Source organism: Hippopotamus amphibius, chromosome 5 (assembly GCF_030028045.1).
Source record: "Hippopotamus amphibius kiboko isolate mHipAmp2 chromosome 5, mHipAmp2.hap2, whole genome shotgun sequence".
NCBI lineage: Eukaryota > Metazoa > Chordata > Mammalia > Artiodactyla > Hippopotamidae > Hippopotamus > Hippopotamus amphibius.
This window is the reverse complement of record NC_080190.1, coordinates 79,074,299-79,097,133: the sequence shown is the minus strand read 5'-3', so window position 1 is coordinate 79,097,133 and position 22,835 is coordinate 79,074,299. Positions and strand designations below refer to the sequence as shown.

General features: G+C 52.5%; 1 protein-coding gene across 2 annotated transcripts in view; it reads right to left on the bottom strand.

The window, feature by feature from the left end:
• Positions 1 to 22,835, bottom strand: part of GALNT2 (polypeptide N-acetylgalactosaminyltransferase 2) — a 176,674-nt gene that overhangs the window by 137,052 nt on the left and 16,787 nt on the right. The window contains exon 1 of one of the 2 annotated variants that reach the window (XM_057734933.1): positions 14,901 to 15,033. The exons of the other annotated variant lie outside the window; for it this stretch is intronic. Within the exon in view, the coding sequence (XP_057590916.1) occupies positions 14,901 to 14,903 (3 nt within the window). The 5' untranslated portion in view covers positions 14,904 to 15,033. Of the gene's footprint in view, positions 1 to 14,900; positions 15,034 to 22,835 lie in introns of those variants that run through there. 2 annotated transcript variants of the gene reach the window in all.

Sequence of the window (22,835 nt, the reverse complement as noted above, 5' to 3'; positions counted from 1 at the left end):
TGCTTAAGCTAGCCTTCAACAGGCTGCTTTTACTTGTAACCAAAAAGATCTTTTAAAATGAAATACATTGAAAATGGGCCAGGACAGGGAGGGTAGGAGGGAGTCGCGGGAGGGAGGGGATATGGGGATATATGTACAAATACAACTGATTCACTTTAGTGTACCTCAAAAGCTGGTACAAAAGTGTAAAGCAATTATAGTCCAATAAAGAGCTAAAAAAAAAGATAATTCCCTAAAAATCATTAAAATTTAAAATGTTTGATTCAAAAAAAAAAAAAAGGAAATACATTGAAAATCAAAGAACAGGACCTCCCTGGTGGCACAGTGGTTAAGAATCCACTGGTCAATGCAGGGGACATGGGTTCGAGCCCTGGGCCGGGAAGGTCCCACATGCTGCGGAGCAACTAAGCCTGTGCACCACAACTACTGAGCCTGCGCTCTAGAGCCTATGAGCCACAACTACTGAGCCCACGTGCCACAACTACTGAAGCCTGTGTGCCTTCAGCCTGTGCTCTGCAGCAAGAGAAGCCACGACAATAAGAAGCCCGTGCAACGAAGAGTAGCCCCCGCTTTCTGTAACCACAGAAAGCCCATGCGCAGCAATGAAGACCCAATGTAGCCAATAAATAAATAAATAAATTTATTTAAAAAAAATTAAAGAACAACAAAGAGGCTGCTGGTGTGTGAATCTGGTGGCCCCCCCTCAGGTGACATAGGAAAAGGGCAATAAACACTTTGCTCCCAGATTTCAGGTCCTCAACTCTAGCTTCTGTATTCAAGATATTTTTCTCTCTTCTCAGTGAGACAATCTTCCACTTTGGATCTTACATAAATTATCTGAATGATACAGTCTTCATTTGAAGAAGTCTTGGTTCAGGCAACCTGACAATTAATTCAATGCAACAAGCTAATCAAAATAAGAGGTATAACAGCAACCTCGCTTCCATCCAAGGGCTGGCTCTGGGATTTAAAGGAGTGAAAATCAGAAGTTAAAACTCTGAAACAAACCCTCCTGATTTTGGCAGAGAAAGCCTACCTGGGTTCCTGGCCTGAGGATGCAGTGTTTTCTCCGTGCGGTGCCTTTGAACACTCAAGAGCATCATCGGTCAGACTGAGCACGGAAGATTCACCTGGGAACATACATATGTGGGCACACACCCACCTGTGTACACACACGTACACACACACACACACACACACACACACACACACACGTATTCCCGCAAGTCAGGGTTAACCAGCACCTTCAACGCATCCTTTATCAGCCTCGCCTGGTAGTGGTGCTTCCTGCGTTTGGAGAGAAAAGTGTGACTTTCCCCCCCCGAGGTCTCACAGTCCCCCAGTAACCTTCTCTCCTGGTCTGTGCAGAGCTCCACCCAGAGGGGCAGGTGCTGCACGTGTGGTCCCGTCCTGCACCTCTGCACCCCGACCCACAGCAGCCCCCCCAATTCTCCAGGGAGGTCGGCTGACGCCCAAACCCTCTCAACTCAAACTCGATGCGCCTGCATTCGCAGTCTTTCCTCGACCAGAAAAGTCCCCACACAAATCCCCTGGAGAAAAGACAGAACCCAGGAAAGCACAGCTGAGGGGGACCCTCAGGGCTCAGGCAAAGAAGCCAGAAACCAACAAATACTGCACAGGCAGCAGCAGGGAGCAGCGTACCCATCACTTCCGTGTACAGCACGCCATCCCAAGTGCTCCCGGCACTCGCGCACCCAGCCTCTCACACGCCACAGCATCTCCCACCACGGAGGGGGGACCCTGAGTGACAGGATCATGCCCCCACCCCAAGGAGCCACACTCCGGCCACTCCAAGTCCTGTCCTGTGGGATGTGGCGAGGGCAGGGAACCCTGGCCCTCAGAGTTTGTGACTCGGACAGCCCAGAACAGCCTCCGTCCTGTCTTCAGAGCAGAGACCGACCATTTCTTCCCTTAAACGTGCCTCCCACACAGGAAGATGCAAAAGAGGGGGTGAAGGAGGAGGTCACAGAACCGAAAGCCCCCACAGCACCGGAAACATGAGATGCAAGCCAGACGCGGGGAGTCCCAGGGCCACCCAACTGAGACCAACACTCCCATCCTTGACACAGGGTGTTGTGGTCACCAGCACGGGCGGGCACAGAGTGGGAGGGTACTGGTCCCCGCAAAGCTCCAGCTGCAAGGCCACCACCCAGTGCCACACGCTGCACGCATGGTTCTGTCCCACACCCAGGATTTCACACTGCAGGAATCAGAAACAAGCCTGGCACGCGGACACCATATCCAAAGACCCAGAGGGTAGCACACTTGAGAGATGAATATGCTGGGCCTCCTGACCTCGGGGCTCATGGCCTACCTCCCCTAACTGCACCCCTCTCCTGCCCCCTCCGCGACGGCTGCGGGCTTCCTTCCAGCTCACCCAGCAGTGTTGGGCCTGCTTCACAGACGGACCCAGCTCTGTGGCTCCTCCCCCGCTCCCACCTCTCATCAGGCCACCAGCCTCCTCTGCCTCCGCGGCCTCTCCTGCTGCATCTGATGCCCCGCCTCCAAGCCCCCCACCCCGTGACAGCCAGAGGGTCACGGAGGGGGGGCTCACCCACTCAAGGAGCCCCCGCCACAATGTGCCCGAGGCCGCTCTCTTGATCGCTTTTCCGAATGATGATTTAATTGATTAAACGGAGGAAATGGTCCATGTGGCCAAATCCTTTCTACTAGGGCCAGACTGGGGCTGGGTGCCAAGTGGCAAAGTTTCACAGCGTAACTTTCGCCAGGTTCCTGAAGACAGTGCCCTTCGCATCACGTGTCATCAGTGGACAATGGCTCAAGCAGTCTGCAGAAGTTTGGGGGGCAGAGTTTTCAACACCCCTCCTCCCCCAGGATGCTCGGGCCAGAGCTTGGGTCGGCCCAAGCTCCGCCACCACTTCTGACACCAGCTCCCAGTCCCCAGTTAACGGGCCGCCGTTCCCCTGCTGCCTCCGCGGCTCCGGGCAGCACCGCCCCACGCCCAGCTCCAGCCACATCTGGTGGGGGCACCCACAGGTCGCGCATCACCTTCACGTGCGAAGCACTAAGATTCGCTAGCATGTTCTGCCAGCCACAGAACACTGGCTGGGCCACCACTGGGTGCCAGATGTACTGTGCCAGGTGCAGGGGCTCGTGGGGGACTGGAGAGACCCCCATGCCCAGCACTGCCGCTGGGCTCCTCCGCCCAGGAATGGGGTCATCTGGGGAGAAATGGGTCTCCAGACAGGAAGTCAGGAAGGGAACGGGGACGTGGGTGGCCAGCGTCCTCCTGCCTCTCCCCGGGCTCTGTAGGGTCTAGGACTCGGAGGTCTGGAGGCCTTTGGGGGCATCAAGAGAAACAACAGACGTGCCCTGAGCTGGGTCAGTGCCCGTGACGAACGACGCCTCTGTGAGCAGCACGCGTGGCAGGGGATTTATTTCCCCCCCTTCATGAGTAAGGCTCAGACAGATGGATGCCCCACAGGGAGCAGGAAGGCCACACCCCCAGAGGAGGCTGGGCAGAGGCAGGCCCGTGCGTGAGAGGCGGAAAGATCTAGAGAGACTGCCCCCAGCTCATCTCCCTGCACAGCCCTCCATCTAACTATCCAGATGGGCCTGGCTGTGCGACAAGACTGCAGAGCAAGAGGTGTGTGCTCCTGTCTGAGCAGGAGAATCAAGGTGAGCCCTCCAGCCCCAAGGCCAGGGGAGGGGGACAAGGGGGTGTGAACCTGGGTCACCTGGGGCTTCCTGCCCTGCTGTCCACACCCACATGGAAGCCAACGCCCCCCCCCCACCCCGCCCTGGTCTGCCATCCTTCACAACCCGGGTCTAATTTTTTTGAGAGACAGGGTGTGCTCAACGTATAGCTCCTGGGGTGGAAAATAAACGAGTCAACAACTACGCCAGGGAGAGGGTAGCCAAGTGTCACAAGAGATGCAGGAAACAGGCCTGGCAGCAGCGGAGGGGTGATTGCGTTAGAACAACAGTTCTTACCCTTGGCTGCTGTGCCTGCCCCCTGCTCCCAAGAGATTCTGAGCCTGGGGTGGGGCGGGGAAGGGTGGTGCTGCCCAGGCCCCAGGCCTTGAGCAGAACGAGCCTCTGGGTCACCCCCTGCTCCTCACGGTGGACACGGGCTCAGCACAGCTGACCTTTCTGCTGCGTCTCCCACAGAGCCCAGCACAGGCTCTGAGTCAACACTGGTTGGTTTCTGATGAATCCTGATGAGTGCGCTCCCCGGAAGAGGAAGAGCATCTTCATCAGCAGGGTCCATCCGTATTTCTACCATGAACCATTTACTGTCAGAGCCGAGCGGCTTCCGCCTGCCCCATGTCACCAGGGCCTCTAGCCGTCAGTCGCTCTAAACTTTACAGACGCTGGGATTTCATAATGTTCACACGGTCTTGGCCTAAATGGTAACCAAGCCACGATACAGCCATGGGAGTCAGCCCCAGCCGGGCCAGAGCATCCAGGAGCAGGCCTGGTGGTCCCGGACACGGACAGATGTCAGAGGGACTGACCACGCAAACCCGTGCACGTGGCAGGGCTGCCTTCCACGGGGCTGGCGATCCTACTCCTGCTGCCACGGTGGGCGCCAGCCCCACCCCCACAGGGAGCCGCGGCGCCCACCTGCTCCTCCCTCCCGGCCCGGCTTAACAGTCCAAAGTGGCGAGGACGCCCGGGTGTGCTCAGCACTCGTCAGCGTGCCCATTGCTCTCGAGACATCCCACCAAAATTCACCCCTCCCAAGAAAACCTCCTTCAGCGACTCGGTCCCCTGTACAGGACTTCCATCCTCACATCTCTTGGGGAGACACTCGTCTCAAGGGAGGCCTACCGGCGTGGTGAGAAATCAACGCAGTGGGCTGAATCCCCACATTTTTTCATTAGATAGAAAAAAAGGATAGACAGGCCATCCAGAGAGGATAAGGACGGATGCATGGGTGGGTGGACAGACAGGTTTCATCTTCAAAAACAAAACAAACAAAACATAAACCTCTAGAATATCTTCTTTTGAGTTCTGTTTGATCAGTACTGCTCCTTTAGGGATATCCCCATTGCTTCATGGGCAGACAATTTCCTGTGGCCCCAGGTGGGAGCTCCCGGGTGCAGTGAGCTCGCCTCTTCCCGCTGTCTCTACCCTGACCCAGCACCCTGTCCTATGCAGGCTGGCGGACCCGCTGAGTGAGTCTGCCCAATCGTCAGCAACACTCAGCCACACCTCTCACGGCACTCCACAATTCACACAGGTAGCATCTGTCTGCACTTGCATGAGGAACGGGGACACATGGGGAGCCAGGTCCAGACCCCAGGCTCCCGACAGGACCACCGCCAGGAGGCGGCCTCAGCCCCAGACACAGCCCCCAGGACTACTCAGCTCTGTTTCTGTCTTCCTCAAACTCTGATTCTGAATCTTAAGTCTCAAGTCTAATGAACAATTTCTAGGAAGATTTTTTATTTTAATAATTCACGTAAACCACCCTCCAAAATTCCTGCTCCAGCAGAAATATGTAAACCACTTTTAATCACTGGAAACCTATTTGGAAGTTTAAGGAGCTCCGTTACCGTTATTCTCTTTTCTTTAATCAACAGCTTAAACCACCCACCCACCCACACACACAGAGTCTGTGAGAAGAAACCACGACTCACATTTCCTCACTCGAGTCCCTGTCCATCCATCAGTGCAGCCGTCCCCTGACCAGGAGAGTAACTACCTGCACTCATCAGTCAGCATCTGAGCCACGGCCACGCCTCACCTCCACCCGCAAGTCACCTCCCTGCGTGTCTGAGATCTTACATTCCCAGAGCATCCATCCTGCTGACGGGATGCCATCTTCTGGAGGAACACCGGGCAGCCTGCCTTCCCGGCTCTGCAATCGAGTTTCTGGAACCAGCTTCCTTTGGTTCAGCCCTGAGCACTGGGCTCAGGGCTCAGACTGCCTGCCCGTCATGGTAATGCCTGCACTGCTGTGACATGCCCACCACGCACCTCGAGACTGTTTTATTACTGAAAATACTCTGCTTTATTACTGAAAATACTGCCTCTTCAAGACATTGTTATAGGGATTAAATGAGATGGTGCACAGAATCAGGATGAACTCACATGCCAGCACCCAGACTGGGACACCTGTGACGGTGAATCACCCCAGGACTCTCTCAAGACACCAGCTGACCGAGGACTTGGCACAGTGCTTGGCAAGAGTGACTGTTAAATGAGGACTGAGGACAGAAGAAACCAGCAACAGGAGTATCAGCAAATGCCCTCTCATGAACGCCCAGCACACAGGAGATGCTCACTAGTCACACATTCCTGTTACTAAAACATCATCCTGTCCCACCTCAAACCCCAAAAGCCTTTGATGTCAAGTGCAATGACCAGGCACTAAAGCCGAACACAAAACAAAAGCACTGAAGCACCTCCAGGGTGGCTGGGTTTCCAAGGCAGTGGCCAAATGACCAATGGTTTCGGCAGGGACGCAGAGCCTCAGGTGTCCAGGGACCCACCCAGGCCCAAAGGATGCTCCCGCTCCCGGAAGCAGGCACCACGCTGTCATCTCCAGCTGGTGCCCCTCCTCCCCAGGCACGGCCAACCTCACATGCTGCCCAGAGATACGTGGTTCATGCACGGGGAGAACCCAGGACACTGCTATCACTCAAGAGTCCAGGAGACAGAGGACGCTGCCTGGTCACCACGCATGCACGGCTCTGAGCAGCAGCCGGAGCTGGCACGGAGTTGGCACGTGGTTAATATGCAGCTACTGCACAAGAGCTGCCTCTGAGAAGTCAGGTTCGAAGACTGACCTAAAGAAATGAATCATCTTTACTGCATCCACTATGACAGCCCTTGAGGCACCGACAGGGCTGAGAATAAAGGTGAGTGGGAGAGGCTGGAAAGATAAAGTGTGCGTGATGACAGGTGACAGGGCCTGGATCTGATGTCAGACGGAGCTAGGTCTCTGTCACCTACTAGTTGTCTATCCTGAACAAGTCTGGTGTCTGCACCCCAATGTGTAAATCATCCTTATGAGCCCACAGGACCCTAATCCCAAAGCAGATCTAAATACAGGTCAGTGTCCTGTACAGCCACACGGCAGCGACACCCACAGAAGCCCGCACTTTTGTACACTGCTCTCTGCGTACCTGCCACCCTTCATCCACGCTGACCACCACAAGAATGAGGGGGATCAGAGAGAATACATCCCCACCAGAGCTCAGGCAAAAGCCACGCAGGTCATCAAATCCAAGACCCATCAACTGCAGGGCGGTTAACTTCACCTAACACTCAGGAGGAAAAATGCCATCCACGAAACCGTGAAACACCATCCATCACGAGATGCAACCTGATTTCAGAGATGTTAAAATGTGAGGGGGAAAATGTGCATTTTAGAATCAATGAGACACGGCGTGAGGAGAACCCCAGGGGGCCCTAGAGCTCAGGGTCTGGTCCTGACTAGACAACATCGAAGGCCAGTTTGAGCCCACGGAGCGGTGGCGTCCAGTGGGGACTGCTCTTCAATAACCCTCGGGACCTTGTCTGAGTTCCAGGCTTCCTGCCTCTCATGGAGGTTCCGATTCAGTGGATCTGGACTGGGAACACGTCACGCTCTGGAAGGGGTAGATGGTAGAGGGTTCCTGCCGCCCGCCAGCCAGCCCTCGCTTGCCCCACCCACCACCATGCCTGGGTTGAGAAAGTGCAAAGACGTCGGTGCCCACCGCAACCTGTGCCAGTCAGGGTGCAGAATCCGGTGACGCCAACAGGAGGGATCTGCCCACCCAGAGGCCCCCCTTCTCCCCCCGGCCTCTGGCATCAGGACACCTCTCTGGTGGAGAAAGGCCCAGCAGGACAGAGGTGAGGATCTAACCCAGCACCGTTCTGCGGTCCTCCCACACCTCACTCCTAGTGCGTCTCTCCTGCACACTTTCCCCGACTCTGATTCATCTTCTGAGCGTGCAGTCGCAGACCTCCAATTAGAACGGGGGGCCGGAGGCGTCCTGGGTGGCATTTCCCTAAGTCAGCTGTGACTCAGCCTGGCAAGGCCCCACGTGCCATTACAGCGGCTGCCCTCTGCCCCTGCTTCAGCTCAGTGAGCAGCAAAGACCCGGAATCGCAGGCCGATCGCTGCTCACAGCACACTCGCCAGTACCTCCTGGGACCCAGAGAAAGAACAGGCACGCAGCCCCTTCCTCCCAGCTACGCGAAGTTCATTTACATTTTGAGCAATGGCGCGGGACATGGGTGGTGAATTACGGGGGACATGGGTGGTGAATTACGCACTCCAGGATTCCTGAAGCCTATTAAGAAAGGACAGCCTCCATGGGTAGCCAGCACCATGCAGCTCCAGCCACCTGTTTCCCTCCTCCCGCCCCCACTCAGCACATCACATTTATTTTATGACTCAAGGCATCCAACTAGGCAGGGGTTTTAAAGCTTCCCATTTCCGATACTAGAGAGCCAGGGAGGCTGAATGCCCACTGATCAGGCTACAGTGACAGCCACGCTCTCTGAGGCCCACCAGCTGCTTCTGATAACCTATTTCACTATGAGAGGAAAGGATTCCCCGGCTGGCTATGCCCAAATCCCCCAGAAGATAGGATTTCAGCCTTTTTAGATAGTGGTTCCACGACGCTTTGGAGAAAGGAGTGGGGGAGACACTGGGGGAGAGAGCCCCCCCACCCCCCCACCTCCTGTAGCACCTCCCAGCCCCAGAGCCCTGGCAGGTCCAACATCCTACATCCTGAGAGAACACAAGGAGCTTAAGGATGCTCGGGAGTTAGAGGGAAAAGGCTGGTAGTTACTGCGCAGGGGCAGGGCGCGTGCCCAGCACAGCGCCTGCCCAGTGAGCACTGGCTGAATCAATTAGGTAATGATGCCAAATCTGCGCCTTTTGGGGGTAAGCACTCCACCCTGAGCAGGGAATTCTGCTGCAGGAGGAAATCACTTCGGGAAGGTCAGGTCATTACTCACCGAGTAAATGACTAGGGGAAGGGGAGGGATACACAGCCCATTACCTAATAAGGGGTTCTTCCACCTCGGCTGACTTGTTCCAGAATTGAGGCCAAAATCAGGGTTAACTGCAACAGGGCCGACATGATAATTACATGTTTGAAAAGCCACCAACTCCATTCCTTAGAGCCACACACAAAATCCTGCAGGAAGCTCTTTCCTGGAAGCAGAAACGCATCCTCCAAGAGCCTGAGGCAGGCAGCCCTGTAGCCCACCGACACCTGCCCCAAATAGAGCAGGAGAGCTGACTGGCATTTCTTCCCAATCCCAAGGCTGAGGATGCAAACATGTTCGTGTCCATGGACATTTGTCCCAGAGAAAAGATGGCAGCTGCAGGAAAGCACCTCCACGCTCACCCCTGCGCCAATTCTTGCTGAATAAAAATAGTCACCTTTGCACAAAAGCAGCGGTCGCTCATGGATACAAAATAAACCACAGTGGAGAGAGTAAAAGCCACACTAAAGGTCTCTGCTGGGCAAATTGAGATTCCACAAATGTTATTAAAATCTATTAAGGGGATTTTGGCCTCCGTGAAATCTAAGGAAAGATTATTAAAGCAGAAAGGGCCACAACTTTCTCTACCTCTGTAAATAGCTCTTTCAAGCAACTGTTTTTCTAGACAGCCTCACCCAGGAGGAAGCTGAGGCTGTTATAAATTCTGCAAAGCAAATGACTAGGATTATAAGAATCCCTAGTGTAAAGCGCTATGTTCTAAACAGTCTCAGGAAGACCAACAGACGCTGGTCTCAGGCTCAGTGAGACCCATCAAAGCAAAATGTCACTTCTCCTAGCCCCAGAGGCAGTCCTCAGATGACACCTTGTCCATGTTCCTCCTGTGGCCCGCCCCCTCCCCACCCCACCAAAGAAAGAGTCCCTTGGACTTCCACGGTCACAGCAGCTGGAATGTTTTCAACGTCTCCACCACCCAAGGCTCTCCTTGTTATTTCCCCTGTGGAATCTGCTTCCATCCATGCTTAGAGAAGAAACTGGGAGTGACTTAATTTGCTCTGTCTCTCTTGGGGGGGGGGGGAGTCACAAGCTGTCCTGAGTTATCACACTAAGTACATGTCATTCCAACCAGACACAGAGGCAGTTGTCACAAAGCCCATGCGGCCTTATGTTAGATCAACAAACAACTTCCACCTGGCTTCTGCAAATACTAATACTTCAAAGACCCCAAATTGGGAACGATTAAGGTATAAACTTTCCCTACAGAACCACATCTGCAAGCTCTTTCAGAAAATAAACTGGGAATTCTAAAACAGGAAATCATCCATTTGGGCTTATAATTGCAGAGAGACACAACCTCACGCATAAGACCAAAATTACCACATTTATCATGAAGCTGCAGTTACTGCCTCAAGCAGACGCTCTTTTCACGATGCTCTGCTCCTGCATTTACAGCATGGAACATCCGACCTCCTGCCAATGGTCGAGGGTGCCCAGTGAGTGGGAGAGCAGTCAGGCTCCGGAAACTCGACAGTAAACAAGACACACCTGCCCCCAAGGGGCTTCAGCTCGACTCCCCTTTCCTGACTTTAAAAGGAAGAGTTGAGCTTGTTTTTCAGGAGAAAGAGAGATTCTTCTAAGAGAACAAGAAAGTTTTGAGCCTTATAAGCCCTTAAAACGTACGAGCACCTAAAATGAGCTCCTCGACAGAGCGTCTGTGTTCACATTTTTACACGATGCAGACGGCTCACAGGAAGGCTGAACTGTGCCTTGTCAACCAAACAAGCACCTGGAACCACCAGGGAGAGCTCATCTTAGGAGTTGGCATCTCACCCCATCCACTCCTCGCACTTCTGTTTGGCAGAGGGGCAGAAAAGGAGATAAGGAAGTGTCCCCTAAATCTCTGCTACGCACCTGCATCCTCGGCCCCAGGCCACCCCGCTCCAGAGGACCAGGAAAGGGACCCACATGACAGAGTTTCATGCAGGAAGCGAGGAGAATTCTCAGGAGGAACAGGAATCAGCACACAGAAAAGAGCAGGAACGATAACCCACCACAGATTTACAGAACCCACAGTTCCACTTATGACCCTTGTTTTCCTTCCATCACCCTTACCTTGTTTATTAAACATTTATTCCTGGTCCTGAGCTTGGCTGACCAGGACTTGAAAACTTGTTAGAACACCATTAGGATCCTGTCAAGAATCCTTTAAGTAGTCTAAAAAAGGCATGTTGTTTGTATCTGTCTTGACAAAATGGGACTATATTCTGCAGGCTTAAGAATTTCAGTTCAACAAACACACGCTGGCACCTGATGTACTCGGGAGTGGGGAGGCGTGTGTGAGAGCGGCCAGCCCCAGAGAGCCCTGACAGAGCGGACCACAAGGCCCAAGGGTCCCAGCCCCTCCAAGGGAGGAAAGCATGGGTGGGGGTGGGGGGAAGATGTTTATTTAACATTTACTGCCAAAGCCAGAATTACAATGAGGCACCCCTGGTGTGTGACACGTTTAGGAAGGGGGGGGGTGTGGATTACATATACATGCATACAGACACGCTTGCATATATACATCCACACACATACACATATATGTATATACACACATATATGTAGGTACATTGACTATATATGTGTGTGTGTATACACATACATGTGTCTAGATATGTATATTTCTCCCTCCACATTTCCTAAATGCATCATACACCAGCAGTATGTGTGTGTATGAGTTGGTGTGTAAATATATATACATTCCCCCAAAACGCTTCCTGAATGTGCAGATACATGCATCTATGTACACATATATATAACACACACAGGCTGTGGAGTGAGGCGGCCCTGCATTTTAATCACACTTCTGTGACTTAAAGAGCGTGTGACCTTGAGGAAGTTATTCTGCATCTGTACCTGCGCATTTGCAGAATCAGGTCAGTAATACCTACGCCTCACAGGACTATTAATGGTGAAAAGAAATGCTGGGTGGCCCCCCACTGTGCACAGCAGGAGGCACACAGTAAGTACAGAACCAGGAAGCTTCCCCCGCGTCCTGTGGAACTATTTCAGATATACTAGCTACCCCTTATAATTCAGAAACCTGAGGCACAGAGTGATGGGGCAAGGGGCCTAGAATTGCAGCAAATTAAAACTACCTCCAGGACTCGAGCCTTCAGTTTTAAATCATTCACTAAACAAACAAGATACTGAACCCCTGCTCCTCTCCAGGACCGTTCGGGCAGCTGGGGTGCACCAACAGACAAACCCCGGGCCTCGCCCTCGAGGAGCTGAGGGCTTGGTGGGGGCTGAGGAGGAGGTAGATGCCAAGTAGCCACTGTGCAGGGTCAGCGACGTCACAGGTACAGCAGCTTCTGGGAGTCGGACGCCTCAGACCCTAGAAGGGACAGAAGCTGAGAACAGAGGGAACCAGACTGCGTTCCTGCAGGCGCCAGGCCCAAGGGGAGGGCCGGGCCCTCAAGCCTGGATGCACAAAGCCATCTGCAGGGCCTGACTGGGTGGGGGGGGTGACTCCAGGACACGACTGGGGGGATCCTGCCTGGCAGCCATCACAATGTGGGGAAGAAAAAGTCTCCTTCCAGGAACAAAGGCCAGAATATCACTCCGTGCACCCTCTGCTAAGCCTGGGTGACCGCAGCCACGGTGCCCCCCAGCCCACTTCCAGCCGGTACCTCCTGGACATCAGAGCTCGGACAGCAGAGGAAAGTTCTCCCAGGCAAAGCGATGGGAGGTTCCAGAAACACAGTGGGGTGTTAATGAGTTTGAGAAACTCGCAGCAATGAACGTACTAGGCTCTTAACTGCCCTGCCTGAGATTCGCAAGGACAGCAGCCCCAACCTGCCGGCCCCAGCCACGCACTCCGCACCCGGCTCTGGGTTCGCGGGGCTAGTTCCCGAGGATGGCAGCCGCCCTGGGTGCCTGCCGACAGGGATGAGGAAATGGGTGAGTGGAGCGGGGGCAGCCCTCCCCGGAGCACACGGTGGCCGCCTGTGCGCTGTGGAATCGCCAGCATCAAAGAGCACCGGTGGATACAGGGCTCCGGAAGCGTGTGGTCAGAGGATGGTTGCTGCGAGAGCTCAGACTCTCCTCTCCTTCCCTGAGTAGATGATGCTGCATGGCTGGGAACAGCTGGGGCGAGGCGGGCGGATTCGCTGAATGCCTGGGTCTAGACGCCACCTCAGGTAGAACTCCACCCCATCCTGGAGAGAAACCCCCTCCCCACCACTCCCGAGCCGTTCCTCCTGCCGCATCTCAGGCATCCCTGACTCAGTCAGCACTCAGTAAGTACATCCTGGAAATGGACACAGCAAGCCCACAAGCTACACAGTTCATGCACGCAAAATCTAAAGAGACGTGTCCCACAGCAGGGACCCCACACCAGGTAAGAGCAGACAGACTGAGTGACGGGGAAGAAGGAAAGCCCTTCCCAGCAAGACAGGGATTCTGCGGGGGCACACTGACTCCAGAGAACCTACGTAGTATCTAGATATGCCTCTGAACCTCCCACTCCCACGAATTACCCCATGCAATTAAAGTCCATGCTACAAAGAGTGAGCATTTGAAGTTTCTGGAAGAATGAAGTTATTCCAAATATGTACTATAAACGTCTGCTCACCAGAATGCAAACAAGAAAAATAAGAATTTATTCTGGTATTAACTACTAAGAATCATTTAGTCCTTTTTACAAGATACACAAACATATTAACTCATTTTTGATCCCTGAAACCTAAGTGCAGTATTATTATCGATTTTATTGATGCCAAACCTAAAGACTCAGAAATGTAAAAGTTGCCCTAAATCGCCAAGCCAGGTAAATATTAATGATACAATGTATATTTGGTATATGTTACCATAACTCTCCACTATTGAAAGATACTTTAAAGTCTTCTGATCTCAGCCATAGATTAAATTATGATGTTCATTTTCATGTTAAAATATAAGAAATCGCAATATTCACAATAGCCGGAAGGTGGAATTAACCCAAATGTCCATCGATGGATGAATGGATACATACAATGGAGTACTATTCAGCTTTAAAAAGGAAATTCTAGGGACTTCCCTGGTGGTACAGTGGATAAGACTCCGAGCTCCCAATGGAGGCGACCTGGGTTTGATCCCTGATCAGGGAAGTAAATCCCACATGCATGCTGCAACTAACAGTTCACATGCCGCAACTAAGGAGCCCGTCTGCCGCAACTATGACCCGGTGCAACCAAATAAATATTTTTTAAAAAAAGGAAATTCTAACCCATGCCACATCATGCATAAACCTTGAAGACGTTATGCTAAATGAAGTAAACCAATCACAAAAGGACAAATATTCTATGATTCCACTCATGGGACGTCCCTTTAATAGTCAAATTCATAGAAACAGAAAGTATAGTGGTAGTTGCCAGGGGCCAGGGTGTGGAGGGGAATTAGTGTTTAATGGGGACAGAGTTTCAGTTTTACAAGAGGATGGTGGTGATGGTTGCAGCAATAATGTGAATCTACTTAATGGCACCGAACTGCACACTTAAAAATAGTTAAGGTGGAATATTTCATGTTATGTATGTTTTACCACCATTTAAAAAATGTTCAAATAATTTTTAAAAGAAAATGAAAAAAGGTAAAGAAATCTACTTGCTTCACTGAAAACTGATAATCTCAATATGATAAAAACTGTGTCTCCTGAGCAAAGAACAGAGTGTTTTAGCAATCTAGATTAATGGTTCATTAAATTAAGAGTCTGGTGTGTAAGGTCTCTGTGATCCTGGGTCTGAGCTATGAAATGCCAGACCAGCCCTTTCGTGTTTGGTTCCTTTCCTCCCGCCCCTTCCCAGCAGCAGCTTTGGACAGTAACTTAGTATAATCCTGATGTTCTCACAACAAATTTAATGGGAAGAGGGAATCATTTTGTTTGCTTCTAAACAAACCATTCAGACAGAAAAGAAGGAATTACTCATCCTGCAGAATCTGTTTACCATCTGTTGCTGAAGGGAAGTCTTCCCTGAATTGGAGGACCTCTGCGTGAATTAGACCCAAAAAGAAAAGATGCCTTCGAGGTTTCAAGTCTCTTTGATTCTGTGACTGTACACACTTCAGACCACACCAATTCTGTTTGAGAAGAAATAAACGAAGGATATTAAAGAGATTCAACATGGACAGCAGTTCCTAACCCGGTGCCCCCAGGCTGCTAAGGATTACAGGGGGAGGCTGGAAAAATGGAATTAATTGGGAATTAAGAGGGACTTTGCTTAATGGATAAAAAAAATTTCAAATAAGATGAAGCCCAGGACTTCCTAGGTGGCGCCGTGGTTAAGAGTCTGCCTGCCAATGCAGGGGACCCAGGTTTGAGCCCTGCTCCGGGAAGACTCCACATGCCGTGGAGCCACTAAGCCACGTGCCACAACTATTGAGCCCATGTGCTGCAATTAGTGAAGCCCATGTGCCTAGAGCCTGTGCTCCACAACAACAGAAGCCACCACAATGAAGAGGCCGTACACCACAATGAAGAGTAGCCCCTGCTTGCCGCAACTAGGAGACCCAAAGCAGGACTTCCTAGGTGGCACTGTGGTTAAGAGTCCACCGCCAATGCAGGGGACATGGGTTCGATCCCTGCCCTGGGAAGATACCACATGCCGCGGAGCAACTAAGCCTGTGCGCCACAGCTATTAAGCCTGTGCTCTAGAGCCCGTGTGCCACAACTACTGAGGCCCACACGCCTAGAGCCCATGCTCCACAACAGGAGAAGCCCCCACAATGAGGAGCCCGCACACCACAAAATGAAGAGTAGCCCCCGCTCGCTGCAACTAGAGAAAGCCCGTGTGCAGCAACAAAGACCCAACACAGACAGTAACTAACTAAATAAATTTATTAAAAAAAAAGACCCAAAGCAGCCAATAAACAAATTAAATAAGTAAAAAAAATTATTTAAAAAAAGAAAAAAAAAAAAAAGATGAAGCCCAAATGCAGAAACACTAAAGAGGAGGAGGGAGGGAGGGAAAGGACGGAGGGGCGGGGTGGGGCGGGGCGGGGCGGCGGCCATCCTCCACCCTCAGCAATAAGCAGCCACTGGCTCCTCACTCACCTGTCCCTCCTGCTTCTCTCCCACAAGATCCACATGTTAACAAATCCCACACTGAAATCACTTAAGCAAATGACTGATCTGCATTGATAAGGAGTTCTTTAGTCATAACCGTCACACAGAAGTACATTGTTAATATGTTCGGTTCAGTAATTAAAATCTTCTTAAAGGGGAAAATTTTCTACAGGGGCTCAGCCTACAGTGGCAGGTCCTAGAATGAGAAGATGCCACAAATGCAGTTTGGTGTATAGCTCTTAACATGGACAGCAGGGCAGGCAAGAGCTGGCATGGCTCAGTGAGAAGAGTCACTACAGCAAATACCTGCTGACACGGCTGAGCAGAGCCCTCACTCCGCACGGCACGTGCCCGCGACACTCCTGCAGGAAAGCAGTGTCTTAAACAGCCGTGGCTTCCTGCCTCTCAGGCCCCTGGGGCTGCCCTGTCCTCCAGGGGTGGGCAGCTGGCCCGGGCAGGGCCTCTCTCGGCTCCATCCTCTGGGGAGGGTGGGCCCTCCTGCCCCCAGGCAGCTCCCAGGCTCCCTTCTCAAGCGGGGCAGCCTGGACGGCTCAGGGCCCGGCAGCTGAGCTCCAGGAGAGGGAAGAGTGGCTGCTGGGCCTCTCAGGGCGGGGCCACACCAGCCCGGGGTCAACCTCCCTTGGCCACTGGGCAAGGAAGCCTCCAGAAGGCTAGTGGATAGGGAAGCAGGCGTGCACAGCACATGGGAGGGGGCTGCGGGGACAGGGCCGGGCACCCTCTGCACGACAGGCACCGGGGTCTCTGTGTCCTGCAGGCCACTTCCCCCCAGAGCTCTCCCCGGCTGGTGGCTGCCCGGAGTGGGCGCCAGGCCTCGCGGAAGGGAGAGCACAACAGAGACGGTCGGTCCGGGGCCGGCGGGGGTGGGGGGCGCCGGCTCCAACCCCACCCCGTCCACGTGAGCACCGAAGCTGCCCATCAACCCCTCTCTACCTGGCAGGGCTTCAGCCACAACCGGGGGGTGACAGCACCGCCTCTTATAAGGACTAAATGAGTGTGTACACACACACACACACACACACTACTTTAAAGAGCACGTGGGGCACCAGCCATGCTCACCGTGAGGGGAGCACGAGGGGTCATGCTGAAGTCCACCCAGTGCAGGAAGGATGGCCACAGACCCCTGGGCCACCTCCTGCAGCTGGACACCTGAGAAAGAGCCAGGCTCTGCCCAACCCCTGCGACCAGAGACGGCGCAGCAATGCAGAAGCCGGAGAGCCTGAGCAGAGGGTCGCTGTGAAAACCCAGCGACCGTGGGCTCTGCGAGGGGCTCAAGCCCGAGAGCCCCGCCTGCGTCCCTTTATTTCCTCCTCGCCACCACAAAGAGGGCCTACAAGCACACCTGACGCAGGGCAGGTCCTGCACGCCTCAGCCCGTCCCCCGTCCATGAAGGGGGAATGACGCGTGCCGGCCCCTAACCACACTCAGGGTGGCCCCGCCCACCCCTCCGTATCTCCCTTCCCCAGACTGTCTGGCTCCGACTCTCAATCCCTCTTCTGATGGTTTTCAGTTCTACCATATATATTCCGCTAAGCATAAGCTCTCCGGATGTTTCGGGAAAACACGTGTATTTCAATCCAAAGAACAGCAATGCTACGATTGCCCCCGTTTAATAAGTGGAGAAGCTCAGGTGAGAGAGAGGAAGCACCTCACACGACCAGTAAATGGTACAGGGCGGATTCAGGCCCATTTCTCAAAAGCCTGCCCTCTTGGCAACACGCTTTGCTGCCTGTGAGGAGTGAGGCGACACACAGGCTGAGGGACGCGGCCCGTGTCGTCCTTGACCAGGTCAGAGCTGCGGGCCTGGCCCCAGACAGAGGCACTGTCTTCTCTCCACTGTCTCCTGCCTTCACACGACGATGACCGGTGCTCCAGCCTCGGCTTCAGGTGCTGACTTAAATAAATAGCCACGCCGGCATCTCTGCATCTGGTGTTTGGTAATTTTTCCCCAACAGACACTACCCATTAGGATGTTCAATGATCTTTAAAGTCTACGAGATTCTTATCAAGCATGAGAGCTAAGAAAATGTTGATGTTTCACGAGAAATGCTTCATTTTATTAGAAAATGAGAGCTCTGTAACCATGGTTCCCGTCTACTTCGGCTGCCAAGATACAAGTTTGCGTTCCACGGAAGAACCTCCCCTGGTCTCCTGTGTGCAGACACACTGAGAAGCACATGTACCGGAGCCCTCTCTGGGGCTGGGGCTCCTGCTCTGTCAGTGGGACCATGATCTTACCCCGAGGGTTACACTGAGGGCTGGACTCAACACAGATGGGAACACCCCCAGGACCTACCTGCCTGGGGAAGACACTCAGTGTCGGTTCCCCTTCACCCTTCATCCTCCATTCTCTTCTTTTCTTCTTCTTCTCCCCACGTTACCCCTCCCCGCCATCATATGGCCCTAGATTTTTTTGGTTTTGGTATGCATTTGCCCATAATTATTGAGTATTAATCTACATATATTCTATAATCCGATTTAATATCCTGAAATTTAAACAAATTTATACCAAGGCTTTTGACTTAGCTTGTGCTAAATCATTTTTCAAATTTCTGGCTTTGAGGCATTTTATTATAAAAAGCTGGTACTCCTATACATAAATGAATAAGAACTTCAAATTCATCACACACTTCATTTTTTTGCCTGACCTTCTAGTAAATCTTAAGCTTCGCTGACTTTGGCTGCTATGTAAAGAGATCCTCCCTTGTCCGGGTGATTTAAAACCATAATTCGTCAATGAGTATCTCTTTATTTTCCTTTATTGGCAGTATGGCTTACACCTAGTATGAATGCTGCTTCCTGTTTTGTTATTTTGGGTTCAAACCCACCTCTGTAATAGCCACCACTGAGGGCAGATTTCGGTAGACTCTGAAAAACTTGTTTTCTTTAGGCTCCATGTGCTATATGGCTTGCAAAGCACAGTGGCCTGCAAATCCTGCAGCAGCAATGGTCAGTCCACCGCTACCGCCGTACTGACCACGGTTCCCGCTCAGCTCCCCTGCCTCCACCGGGAGCACGGTCCATCCCAGCCGGACTCTACACCCCTACCACAAAGCCGGTCCTAGATTTCTAAATGCTTGTTTTAATGAGTCTATGTTTACACATAATATGCTTTTTCACATAAAGTGCCTCAAATCTGTTTAGAAGTATATGTAGCTTAAGTACACAACAGCCATCATCTAGAAGTGGAAGGAAATTTCAGAGCTGTTGCATCATTTGGACAGAAATTTGGAGATAAGGTTGTAAAATGTCACCCTCGGAACATAAAGCCAAAAAGAACCAACAGAATGAATGACATGTACCACCTGGGGCGGACTTTCCAGGAAATAGCTCACTCTAGCTGACGGTGACTTACAGATGTAGCTGATAAGAACAGACGGTGTCTCAAATCTCACAGAGGAATAGAAGTAAAAAAATCCAAGGAATGTAAGGTAGGCTGTAATCTAATTAAGTATAATACATTTGGGAAATAGTTCTGCTTACTGAAGAATGTTGAGAAGAAAGTCAGATGCGTCAGTCGGGATCCAATTTCTAGAATTCAGACAACAGACAAGCTTTTAAACAGAGGATTTACCATAAACCGTTAACTAGGTATCGAGTTGTTAACTAGGTAACTGAAAGCACGCGAAGAAAACTCTAGGGTATCAGGCAGGGAGCACGTGCAAGAAGCAGGCACCGCCCCTGGGCCGGAAGGAACCAAGGGAAGAAGCGGAATCAGGGAGCCTGAGGCTGCCCTTGAGAAGGGGGTCTGCTCAGCTGGCGCTGGGGTCTCTCGCATGGGCGGGAGCAATGAGGCTGTTTCCGTCCGTGCTGGCAAAAGGGCACACCGGGTTCTCCGTGGCAGCTGAGGTGGAGACGTGCCCGTGGGGGCTGCTCCGGGAGCAGGGAGCCGAGAGGCGGGACCAAGCCCCTTCTCCACCTCCCGCCCTGCGGGCCCCGGGACCACCGCTCCTGGCAGGGCACGAACGTGCCGTGCAGAGTCCTGGCTCCCGTGGCACAGAGCAGGGTCTACGAGGATTTGGGGCTGAGACAAGAGTTTAATAGATGGCACACCGGGAATCTGAAAAATGAATCTCCATCAGCACCCTAGGGAGAGGGTACTGATTCTGTGCACAGAAACATCCCCAGACTGGTGAAGGCCGATGCGTCCAGCTTCCGCACAGGCAAGGGAAACACAGCTATGAGAACTGAGGTGCGGGCCCGGCACACGTGCCCCAGAGCCCTCCCACCCAGGCTCGGCTCCCAGCAGCAATTCACGACCCGCCGTCCCTATTTACCAACAGTTTACAATTCTGGTTCACAGAAACCCCGGGCTTTCACTGACAACCTTCCAGCTGAACTAACACCGTCTGGACCTAAGAAACCCAGACCCAGGGTGATTCGCTCTTAAAGTTTCATCTGAAACAGCTCACCAGCCTCTCTTTATACACAGGAACACAGACCAGATCTTTTGAAGAAAATAATCACGTACGCCTCAATTGTCTCTACAGATGTGTTTGTTACACACACAGAGTTGTACAGAAGTAAATAAAACAGACACTAAACTTCAACGTCCCCCTGGAAAACCTACTTCCGGCATTCTTCAACTCTGTGCGGTTTATTATCCTCCAGCAGAGGAATCAGCCCAAGTCCAGGGACGTCAGGCACCTCGGAAGCACGGGTGCTCCACACACACCCGCCCCCACATCCCAGCCTGCACCACCGGATCCTTCTCCAGCAAGGGTCTTGCTGCTGGGCGAGGGGACCCTGCTGGACGGCCTCTACCTTCACTGAAATGGGTGCGTGCAGGGCTGTGAGGGGAGCGGACGGGGCGCTGTGCGGGGTCAGACTGGAAGGCACGGCTTTGTTCATTTCTCCCGAGTGGCTCGTGGGACACTGACGGTCAGTGTCCTCTAATCATGGAAAAATTCCCGATGCTTCCAACCCGTTGGTACTTGACCCAGAGTTTTCCTTGAGAATTACATGCACTCGGCCACTGACCCTCACACACGGGGCACACTTCCCCCTCAAAACAGCAACGAAAACAAACCAACCCCAGATTAAAATAAGATAGGAAAATAAAACCCAAGATCACTCCACCGCCAAACACCTCAGGCCACTCCTGATATTCATTCAGTCCATAAGAAAGCTGTATTTTCTTTAAGCTCCAAACTGTCATTTTCATATCTGTTGTTCGTTACTTTTACTGTAAACAGCAAGCTTCTCGAAGCTTCCTGAATAACTGCTTATGACAAGAGCACCATTCAGTAATCCAACAGGTACTTCATTATACTCCCATAAATATTCAATCCTGAATATAAAAGCAAGTACCCAAGTTTTCCAAAAGAAAGACCAGACTCAAGCTCGAAGCCTACACAATAGACCAAATATATACGTGAAGACTCCATGAAGTTTTTTTGTTTTTTGGTCTTTTTTGGCCATGCCACACGGCATGTGGGATCTTAGCTCCCAGACCAGGGATCGAACCTGTGCCCCCTGCAGTGAAAGCAAGAAGTCTTAACCACTGGACCACCAGGGAAGTCCCTGGACTCCATGGGTTTTTAAAAACACACTTCAGCTCAAGAGCCCGACGTCCTGATTTAGTTGGTCTGGGGTAGGTTCTAGGCATCTGTATTTTCAAAATCTCTCCAGGTGTTCCGAACACGTGGTCAGACTGAAAACCACTGGTCTACAGTTTGAGTTGGGGGAGGGGGCAGCACCTGGGCTGGCGGTGGGGGGGGGCGCAGCGGTAAAGAGGATGAAAGACATAAACTGCAAGGAACCAACGAAGACCCAGGGGAGAAGGGCGAGGGTGAGAAGAGAGAAGGTGACAGCAGCCAGTCTGAGGCTACTGCAGTCCTGGAGATTTCATTTTAATGCAGCAATGTGAGTGCAAGCAACAGGCAAGGTCCTCAGCCTGCAGATACGTCACGTGTGAAATTCAGTAATTAGGACTGGTCATCAGATGAGACAGCTCTTAAGATATGAACACTAAGTACGCCCTAACCGGCGGGTCCCTGCTCCCCTGGGCAGTGTGTGCTGGGTCTGGTGCCTGCCCAGCGCCTGCCACATGAAAGAAGAGCAAGAAGCCGGGAACCAGCCAGGACGCCCACCTCCACCTCTGCCGGCACCTTCCCAGGTGAAACACGTTGCTCCCTGGGATGGAAGAAAATGTGCCGACCCCCACAAAACAACTTCGCATTTCTAATGAAGTGTGCCACATACACCTTTTTTTGGCTAGGAAGAAGGAAAGATGCATGCACGTGTTTGCGTGTGTGTACAAGCATGTCTGTACACATGTGTGCACAGTGTACATGTCTATAGTTGCAGACATAAAATGACTTTCAGCAGCTGAGTTAGGATGTGCATGCGTGCGCGCGCACACACACACGCCACACACCATGTACAGAACACTTTCTACTGATGGGCCCAGGGTTAGTAAGTGCCTGAGGGGCCACACCTCATCTAATCCTTGTAACAGCCCCGTGGAGTAGGCCCTGTTCCTGTCTCCACCTCGCAGACGAGCTGACAGGTGCCTCGGAGAAAGGCACCTGTGCGAGGACACCGCAGGAAGGAGGGCTGAGACAGGATCCAGGGCACCAGGCTCCAATTCACCACTCAGACCCGCCCTGCCCCCTCCCCAGGGCGCACTCAGTGTCCCGCAGGCACCACAGCAGGGCAGGCACACAGGGCTGGGGAGACAGGGCTGTGCCCTGAGCAGCCTTTATTAACGACAAGTGATGAACCGCTCCAAGAGATCCCGCCCGGAGAGCCAGGCTGCAGCTGAACCCTCCTCGCTGCAAAAGTTCTGTCCTGTGCA